The 10119-nt window shown below is 52.0% G+C and overlaps 1 protein-coding gene across 1 annotated transcript; it reads right to left on the bottom strand.

The window, feature by feature from the left end:
* Nucleotides 1–5373: 5373 nt before the first annotated feature.
* On the bottom strand, nt 5374–7464 carry LOC129131865 (serine/threonine-protein kinase pim-1-like). The gene is made up of 5 exons (XM_054650857.2): nt 6925–7464; nt 6788–6838; nt 6175–6544; nt 5771–5947; nt 5374–5504 (listed from the first exon to the last, which is right to left on the bottom strand). The coding sequence occupies exons 1-5, from the start codon at nt 7462–7464 to the stop codon at nt 5374–5376; spliced, it is 1269 nt and encodes a 422-aa protein (XP_054506832.2).
* Nucleotides 7465–10119: the final 2655 nt, after the last annotated feature.

Raw genomic sequence — 10119 nt, 5'->3', positions numbered from 1 at the left:
AACTCTCCATGACTTCTTTCCTGCTTTGCAAAGCTGAGCTGATCCATTTTTACCTGATATGAATAACAACTAGTAATACACACTTACAGTTCTCTTGTATTACTGCAACAGCTCTAGGTCCCCTTAGAATTTTTTAGGGCAATTGTAATGCCAACCCTGAATTTAAATAGGTTCAAGATATTATTTGTAGCTTATTCTTGAAGGTAATTTGTAGCAAAAGTCAAAAAATTATTGCAGATGGTCAGTAACTGGACTGTTACGTGTATGGGATGCACACGATGATTTAAGTACTGCTTCATTCTGTGTGCCTCCAGGCTTTGAGAAAGAGTAATCCCACTTGGCATTTGGGCTCCCTTTGGTCTCAGGAATTATGGATCCAGAGTAACTTGTTAGAAGCTTGTGAAAAAATGTCTCTGAAGTTTACAGCAGAGCTGAAGTGTACAGAAGGATGAGAATTCAATTAATAATTCAATGAATACTAAGTTTGAAAAGCATATCCAGTTATCCTACTGGCTATGTCCAGTTACTATCCACTGTTACAGTACAGTGCACAATATCACCAGGAAAATTGTGAATGTCATCTTCAGACCAATCTATTAACACATTTTATTTTTGATCCAAGTTACTTTCTACAATTTACCAAGCTGTTTTGCCCTTTTTGAGGCTCTTGCTTTTTTCGTGTTAAGTATTTACATTTATAACACAGGTGGCTCCTCTGTCTTGGTTTGGAAAGACAGGTGTTTGCTAAGGAAGGCAGGAGCCTTTCTTGAAATGGAAAAATGTAAATCCCTTCCTTCTGAATTGTCATAAATTTTAAATTAAGGGGGGCTCTCAGGTAAAAATATGGGAGCAGGAGTAACAGTTTCTGTATTCGGGAAGAAAATAAAAAGATAAAATAAAGAATGCAGTAAACCAAAACAGCACTGACAGAGTCAGAATACAACCTGACACCCTGTGGGTCAGGGTGTTGGTAGCAGTCCAATTGGAATTGTGGCTGCAGCCCTCCTGGAGTGTCAGGTGTGGTTCTGTTGGAGCAGGGATCCTGTAGAAAGGTGTAGTTTTCCTCTGAAGATCCAGTGGAAGAGGCAGCTGCTGTTCTTCTGGGAAATCCAGTGGAGAAGCTGTGCTGGTGTTCCAGAATTTCAAGATTATATCCAGGTAGGAATGCTTGGCTCCTCCCTCTGGGCGGAGCATCTCCCAATGGGATGCTGTAGTTCTTATCAGCCATGCAGTGACATTCAATAGCCCATTATCAGCAGATGTCTCCCCTGGAGGGAGGATTGGCTGTGGAAGAGATAAGGAAAACTGCCCAATTAACAGAAGACAACTGGCATACAGGTGGCAAATGGAATCCATACTGCTTGGCAATCTAGTATATCCTGAATCTGATCAAGGAACCGAAAAGGAGCTTTTAGATTTTCTAAGCTGAGGTCTGTTTTGCCTGTTTCTGAAGCTGCAGTCCAAGAGCAGTGACAGAAAGGTTGCTGCTCTGGGAGCATGCTTCTAGCTTGAATTTAGGCCTGAAGGCATTGTACCAATTTACAGCTCTTACAAGAGCTCTGTCACTGCACAGGATTTCCATAGGCATTACAACACAAAGAACTTCCTTTCCCCCCACAAGCTCTTGATGCAGCTTTCTGTATCACCCTGGTTATGTCCTCGGTGAGGGGCCTTTCTGCAAAAGGAGAAGGAGACTCTTTAGCATAATTGTGTTTTCTGTGGAGTGTTTTATCATAGTCTATTAATATTCCCTTTTCCTCAGTTCCATAGCTACTTACTACTTTCTATCTCATTGATTTTAATAAACCAACTAAGCATGCTGCTGTATTCTATTCTACTCTCCCTGTATTCTTTTCTACTCTCCCTATGGAGGAAAAAAAATTGCCCATAAAACCTATATGCAACAACTGCCTCAATCCAATGAAATGCAAGAGGAAACAAATGCCCAAAGAGCAGAAATCCCCAAACATGTCACATCCAGTCACGGAGAAGCTGATGGGACAGAGCCATGTGGCTGGAGTATGTGTATTGCTCTCTGTATTGTTAATTGACTGATGCTGAGTATTTCAGCAGGTAACTTCCAGGGCTCCCAGGACTGTCCTGGTGGCTGTGATCCCAAATTACTCATCAGTAGCAAGTGAACAAGAGCAGCCTCTAGGAACAAGGGCATTTCTGAGGCTCTTGCTTGCTGTGGCGGCAGGGTGGCCGTGGTAAGGGTGCCACAACCTTCCTGAAGAGCCTCCTAAGAAGGACAGCTCAGGGGCACAGGCACATCCTCCTCCCAGACCAGCGTGTGATGTTCAGCTTCCTTCTTCAGGTGACACGGAGAAAAAAGGCTGGAGCTCTGCATGGCGTTCCACAGACAAGAAGCCTTTATTAAGAGCAGGGCACTCTGCATAGGGAGCCAGGGACAGAAACTCTCAGAACCAGGGAAAAACGGGATTATATAGGGAAGGCAAGGGGCGGGACAAAACTGGTAACCAATGGGATAAGGGCTCAGGGGCAGAACACAAAGGGAAGGACCAATGAGTACTGGGGGATCAACATAAAGTTGCAAAGGCAGCTGGGGGTCATATTTGCTCGCCCTAACTACACAAAGTCAGTGGGTCAGGAGTTGGCCCTCCAGGGGAGCACAGCAAGCTCTTCTCTGGCGGGATCTCTGGCCCCCACAACTCCCCCTTCTTTATTTAATAAAAAATCTTCTCCTAGAGACCTTGCAAGTAACTTCTTAGAACAGCTGAACATATATAAGAAAATAACAACATTTAAAAGGACCCAAAAAACATTTCTTAGGGGATCTTCGGATCTCTAGCTGGTCAGAGTGACCCTGATATACGTTAGAAAGTCTCTTTTCCCATCCCAGCGCTTGAAGAAGGAGTCAGAGCTCTTCCATTCTTGGTCTCAAGGTTGTTTCTTGTATCTTATCTATAAAATTCTTTCTCCTGTCCTGACAAGGTCCGCTCAGCAAGACAGTCAGAGGCATTCTGCCTGCCCCGAGGCGGTGTTATCTTTTTATACTAAAAACTACATGTACGATATTTACAATTATTTTCCAATACCTATCACCTATGTTAGACAGTGAGCTTCTACTCTAGACCAATCTAAAAGTGCCAACATCACAGCAGAAGATGGAGGCCAAGAAGAAGACGAAGGAGAAAGGCTGGACACGCCCCGATTGCTCCATCTTGCCCCCTGAATCCCCATTCTAGAAACCCCAAAAATCTATTTTTCATCCTGTGATAAATTCACTATCATTCTACTTAAACTTTCATGGCTCGCAATTCTTCATATAAGGTTGGTAATCGTTTTTTCCAAGGGCTAAATCAAAGGCACAGGGGTCTTGGGCTCTGTGCCAAGGTCTCTGAGCCCCCTGGACAGGGGCTCGAGTCCTCCAGGGCAGCCAGAGGAATTTCCTGGGTTCTGACAAGTAGCCCTGTTGCAGTCCCTGCATAGAAGAGTTTACTTGATCACTTTGATGCCAGGGAGCACCAAGAACTTGAACCTTCCTGGAGTCCAGCCCTGCCTCCCTATCACGGAGCAGAGGGAAAAGATGAAGAACCTGGGTGGTGGTTGAGCCAAATTGGCATTTTGCCATTTCTGAGTTCCTCCCAGCTTTTGCAGCAGGGCGACAACCCCATGGCTGCAAAGCACTTCCTTTTGCAAGGCACATGCAGACCTCACTGGAAGGGGCTCTTGAAGGAGCTGCTGCAGTTGGCAACAGGAGCTGTTGTTGAATTTTTCACGTTGCTTAACCCCCCCTGCCAAATGCCATCAAGAGGCTGAGGAAGGACACAAAAAGATTACCCTGGAGAAAGGGAGGCCAAAAGCTTGGAAAAGGAGGAAAGAAACGCTCTGATGATGACAATGACAAAAAAAACCCAAACAAATTTATTTTGACAGCAAATGAACACTGGCCGCCCTCCAGCCCTCCCAGCCTGGCAGGCTGAGCGGTGCCGTTCCCATGGCATGAGGTGCTGGCAGCCTGCGGAGAGAAACCAGAGAGCCACGGTCAGTGGCAGCAGGCTCCTGTCCCCCTGTCCCGCCATGGCCTGTGCCCGGGCCAGGCTGCTGGCTCTGCTCAGAGCCCAAACCTCCCGACCCATTCTCTGTTTTTAGAGAAGGGCAGCGGGGCAGGCCACGTTCCACCTCCTCTGCTTAATCATGGCACAGCAACCTCCTCAGCAGCTGCAAGAGCAGGATGCCCGTGTGCCCGCTGCCGCCTGCCCGGAGCCCTTCTGCCAGCCGAGCTGTGGAGCCGGGTGCCCACCTCTGGAGAGCTGCTGCCAGGAGAGGAGCCGATCCCAAACCAGGTCCTCGTCCTTCTGGAAGGGGCTGTCCCCGCAGACTGTGGCCCCTGGGGCAGTGCTGGCACTGGACACGCTCCACGGACGCTGCAGGTGCTTCCCTGTCCCGTCTGGGCACCAGGTGTAATCCTCCTGGGAAAACAAAAGAACAATTGCATGAAAGTCAATTCAAAACAAGACCTGGAAACAAGAAAAAGCACAAAGCCTGTCACCGTTTCACAGGCCTGAGGAGGGTCTGACCACTCCATGTGAGAATTCAACCTGTCCAGGGGTGGGGAAAATCCCCACCTTTCCTGCCCGTAAACGCACCCCTTCCTCAAGGGCCTGCAGAGCAGACCAGCTGGGGCACGGCTTGGGAACCCGTCCCCCTCTGCCGCCCCCATCCACATGGATGGATGCTTTTGTCAGGCTGGCTGCCCCCGCCTCAGCCTGTGCCAGGCTGGCTGGCAGAAGCTGTCAGCAAGGCCAGGAGCCGGGTCCCCTTCCAGAATATCCATCCCCTGTCCCGCCAAAAAGCAGCTCAGTGGCCGGCAGAAAAATTAATATTCCCCAGCGCCGCCGAGCGGGGAACCTCCGGCACGTGGCCAGGCCGAACCCTGCCGTGCCTGGAAGCACCAGCATCCCCCCGCCCCTGTGCCGGCTGGGGACTCATCTTGATTTCATCGGAGTGCAGAGCGTGTCCTTCAGGCAGGGGCCGCAGCCAAAACCAATTGGCTCTGCCCCACCAGCGGCCAGGTCCAGGATGGTGTTCCCAGCTCCACGTCGTGCTCCAGAAGAACACGCCAGCTGTGCCTCGGCTTGCGGGGACATCACGATGCCATTGAGCTGCAGGGGGATGTTTCCTCTGTCCCAATCCATGTCACCTTCACTGCACTGCCACCACTTCTCCAATGGGACGGGCAGCACGGAGCCGCTCCCTCCACAGCTCGTGGGGACCAGCGGAAGCAGCATCTCCTCGCCTGCGCTCTCTCCTCCGCGCCACGGCCGCAGGGAAACGCTCCGGGGTTTTCCTCCAGTGCCACGAGACGCGTGCCGCTGCTGCTTGCTGGGCTCCTGGCTCCTACTGTGCTCAGGGATGCATCTCTGCTGTCGCCTGGGCCAGGCAGGGCTCCTGCAGCCAAGAATGCTCAAAAAGGTCCTCCAAGCATGGTCTGTGTGTGGGCTCCATGGATAAACACCACCTGATGAGGTGCTGGCACTCTGCGGAGAGAAACCAGAAGGCTCCTGTCCATGCTCTCCCACATTCCACAGTGCCCAGGCAACACCAGCAGTGCTCAGAGCTGCACCCAAAAGCTTCCTATTGATCCTCTCTTGCGGAGGACACCAGCACAGAGGCACTGGTGCCACCTCCTCCAGCTAAGCCCAGGAGATCCACCTCCTCACCAGCTGCAAGAGCAGGATGCTTATGTGCCAGCTGCCCCTCCCAAGCCCGTTCTTCCCCTCGTGCCTTGAAGGCGCATCCCCACCTTGAGACACCCAGGGTGGGAAGACGAGCTGGCCCCGGACGATGTCCTTGTTGGTGTGGAAAGGAAGGTGCCCGCAGACCAGCTCATAGAGCAGGATGCCCAGGGACCAGATAGTGGCTGGCTGGCCATGGTAGCAGCCAAAGAGGATCCACTCCGGTGGGCTGTACTCCGGCGTTCCTATGGGACACGGGCACAGCTCATCAGGCCCATGCTGCTCCCTCCCGCCCTCCTTCCCTCCCTCCCAGCCAGCTCCCGTTCCACAGCAGCCAGCCCCTGCCCTGCCAAAAAGCAACTTGGCTGCAGCTGGTTGAAGAAGGATTCCCCCGCCTTCCTTCCCCCCTCTTCCCCCTCTGCCAGCAAAGCGGGGAACTCAGCTGCCCGGCTGGGCCTCGGCTTGGGCTCACCTGACATCCGGGTGTAGATCGTGTCCTGGAGGATCGCGCCGCAGCCGAAGTCGATGAGCTTGGCCTCGCCCGTGGCCAGGTCGACGAGGACGTTCTCGGCCTTGATGTCGCGGTGCAGGACGCCGCGGCTGCTGCAGTGCCGCACGGCCTCCAGCACCTGGCGGAACAGCCCCCGCGCCACGGGCTCCGTCAGGAACCGCCGCTGGTGCAGGAAGTACCAGAGGTCCTGACAGCGCTGCGGACGCTCCATGACCAGCGCGAAGCCCTCGGGCACCTCGAACCAGTCCAGGAGCCGCACGACGCCGCGGAAGCCAGGCCGCGACACCATCCACAGCAGCGCCAGCTCCAGGGGCACAAGGGCGCCGTTGCGCTGCGGGGGGACCGCGATGCCGTCAGCGGGGCCGAAGCTGCGCCGCGCTTCGGGCAGCCCCTGCCCGGCCCCGCCGCGGCTCGCCATGGCCCGGCCCGGGGCGCTGCGCGGCCCCCGCTCACTCCACGCTCGCTGCCCTCGCAGCGTCCCGGCTGCCGCCCTGCCGGGCCTCGCCTCAGCCCCGCCCGGCCCGCCCCGCCGGCTCCTCCCCGCCGGCTCCTCCCGCTGGCCCCGCTCACTCACCAGCCGCGCCCACTCCGACATGCGCTCCCGGGACACTCGCTTGATGGCCACCTGCGAACCAAGGCGAGCGGCGGGCTGAGCTCATCGCCCGCCGCCCGCCGCCCGCCGCCGCCCTCCGAGCCGGCCCCGTCTCTTACCGGGGCGCCGTCGGCGAGCCGGGTCCCGGAGTAAACGCTGCCGCAGCCGCCGCTGCCCAGCAGCGGGCCCTGCCGGTAGAGCTGCTCCAGGGGAGGCTTCTCCGCCCGTGCGGGCGGCACCGCGCTGCCGCTCTTCTGCCCGGGGCACCCGCCCGCCCGGCGCGCTGCTGCTTGCCGAGCCGCCCCGGGCTGCGGCGGCTCGGGGCCGGCGGCCGAGCTGGCGAGCGGCGGAGCTCGGAGCGGGGAAGCTGCCGGCCACGCTCTCGGCCACGGGGCGGGAGCCGGGCGGCAGCGGAGCGGCTGCGGGCGGAACCGCGGCAGGGGCTTCGTTCGGGGCCGGGGCCTCGGCCGGGGCTGGGCCAGAGCCCGCGCCAGGCCGAGCCAAAAGACCACAATGCTCCGCCAGCACCAGAGCAAGCGGCTCTTCCAGCGGCGCCACAGCCGGTACGGAGAGAGCCCGGCCGAGGCGGAACCACGGCGGGCCGGGCAGGGGCGGGCACGGGGCGGCCCCGCCGAGGGGCGCCTTGCGGGACGCGGCATCAGCCGGGCTGGGAGAGGCGGAACACGGACGGCACGGCCCGGCACGGAATGGGACGGGAATACAGTGAGTGGGAGGGAGAAGGGGATGCGGAGCGAGGGAAAAGTCGATCGGAAAATCGATTGAGAAAAGCGCTGCTGCTGCTGCTGCTGCTGCTGCTGCTGCTGCTGCTGCTGCTGCTGCTGCTGCTGCTGCTGCTGCTGCGGAGCCGCCGGAGCTCGCGGCCGTTCCTCCGTTGCCCCGCGAACCCAACGGAGGAGCCGCCGCGCGCCCCAAGGAACGAAAGAGAGAAACAAACAAATCACACCCCAAAGTCATTCCTATTAGAGAAGTAACCAAAGAAAACAGTGTAGCAATAAAGAAGAGTGTTGGCTTGTGGCTTCTTTCTTCTTTGCGTGAGACGCAACATTTCATGGGTGTGATAAACGAGTTCACTGGATTTAAGGATCATACAATTTTTATTTTTATTATTATTATTATGCAAGCAAGAATAAGCAAAGTTCAGCGCTGGGCGGCCGGGAGTCTCCGCTCCTCTAGGCTCGCACCGTTCCTATCCCCAAGGTTCGCCTTTTATTGCCTTCTTCTCCCGGGTTCAGGGATGACGTGGTCTGTCTTTTGCTCTTGCTCGTTCAGTTGCTAGGGGGTCTTTTTCTGCCTTCTGGTGGTCGTGGGATGAAGGCTCCAAGTCTTCCTCTTTTAACCGCTGAGTGAACTTTCCCTTATAAGGCATATCTATACAGTGGAATTTTCAGAACACTATACGATTCCTGCAAGCCTAAGCAATTCTTGTGAGTTTAAGGATTGTTGTTACAGCCTTCCTCTGTGACCTCTGGGTGAACTTTTCCTTATAAGGTATATCTTTACCATGGAATTCCCAAAGCACTATACGATTCCTGCAAGCCAAGCAACCATATGTGGCTGCGCATTTAAGAATCAAGCGGTTTTAGCTATTTAGTTATTGCTTTGATATTGTATAATTTTTTAGCTATTGATTTAATTAATGAACAAACGTATTGCTACTTATTACAATCCCCCATTTTTTTTTTACCAATTTTGATCATTAAATCTTTTTAGTTCCTTCCTAGTGTGAAAAATACATGTATTTTATGATTGCCTTTTCTCAAATATTAAAATGAATATTCTATGTGTTGTGTTAGAAAGTAATGCTGTATTAGTTTTCTTAAGTACTGTGTTAAATATAGTTTTAGGTTATAAAAATTATTAAAATAGAAACGATGCTATGTAGGATACTTTTTTAAAAAGAAAGGACTCGCAGCGAGATAGCAGCCACAGGACACCTAAAGCTTTCAGAGAAGAAGAATTTATGGCCCTCTTATCAGAAGAAACCAACTTCTTCCTGCCTCGAAGGCGCTGTTAGGACTTGGAGGAAGAAGTTGACGATGACCAGACAGAATCCTGTATTTGAATGGAATTGATGCATCATGTATGAAGTGTATGAATATGCAACAGGCTATTGTTTTTAAGGGTTAATCCTTTGTTAACAGGGGTCCTTTTTCGGGCTCGTGCTGCCCAGAAAAAGGTACCCGGATGTCCGTAACTCTTTGTCTTTATTGTCTCATATTGTCCTAATTCAGTTTGTCCAAATTATTATTACTCTAATTGCATTACTATTTTTATAACCATTTTATTATTATTAAACTTTTAAAATTTTGGAAACAAGTGATTGGCGTTTTTAACACTAGCAAGCGTTAACTGAGTTTCCTCATCAGTTAAGCTATGTGCACTAATTATAGATGCCAATTTCCTTAGCTTTTTCATCAGATTCCAATTCAGAACGAATAGAACTGCTGACAAAATAAAACCAAGCACAATCAGAATCAAAAGAACAGCAATGGGATGGCATATACTGTTTAGGACACCTGTGGTAGTAGGACCCCACCCGAACAGGGTATCCCACCACCTGTGCTCGCCATCTTGCTTTACCCTCTCTATAACCCGGTGTATTTTTCCTACGTCATGATGAACAGTCACTAGGGTTTTCTGTCCGCTTTCCTTGATTTTCTCGAGGATTTGGATCAGGTCTTGATGGAGCATCTGTTGTCTCATTAGAGTGAAGTTCATCCCAATCGGGGTGGGCATTAGCTTGTGAAGCAGTGTGTAGTTGGATTGTAATAGGTGGTGAGAGGTGACTTTAGCTTCATAAGCGATATCACACCCTGTAATCTTAGTGAAGTTACAAGCACAGAAGTTGGAGTGATTCTTTGTATCCACCACAATATCATCTACAAGCACAGAATCACAAATAGTTCTAAAACACGCACATCCATTGCCTATGTATGTAAGAACACTTTTAGAAGTCTCGTTAGGACAAATCTCAAAATGACAAATGTTTTGCTCCGTGTCTAAACAGATATCTTGAGCTATAATTACATTGCCTTCACAGATGAACCCCAGTTGTTCTCGGATAATACAAGATTCCAAATCAACAGTTTGCCATGTGCCATCAAACTGACGGGCCCATCCCCTATGTTCTATAGGATAGAGAACAGCTCTGTCATGGTTTATTCCTAATGCAATAACAGGAAAAACTAGATGTACAGAGGCATTGTGTATGGTCAAGACAAAAGCAGTAGCTGTATTTGAAATAGCATTATAGGTAAAATTCACCAGTTTCCACCAGGACTGGAATTCTCTTT

This window comes from Agelaius phoeniceus, chromosome 33 (genome assembly GCF_051311805.1).
Source record: "Agelaius phoeniceus isolate bAgePho1 chromosome 33, bAgePho1.hap1, whole genome shotgun sequence".
NCBI lineage: Eukaryota > Metazoa > Chordata > Aves > Passeriformes > Icteridae > Agelaius > Agelaius phoeniceus.
Note: the sequence above shows the minus strand (reverse complement) of the source record. Positions and strands in the feature narration are given on the sequence as shown.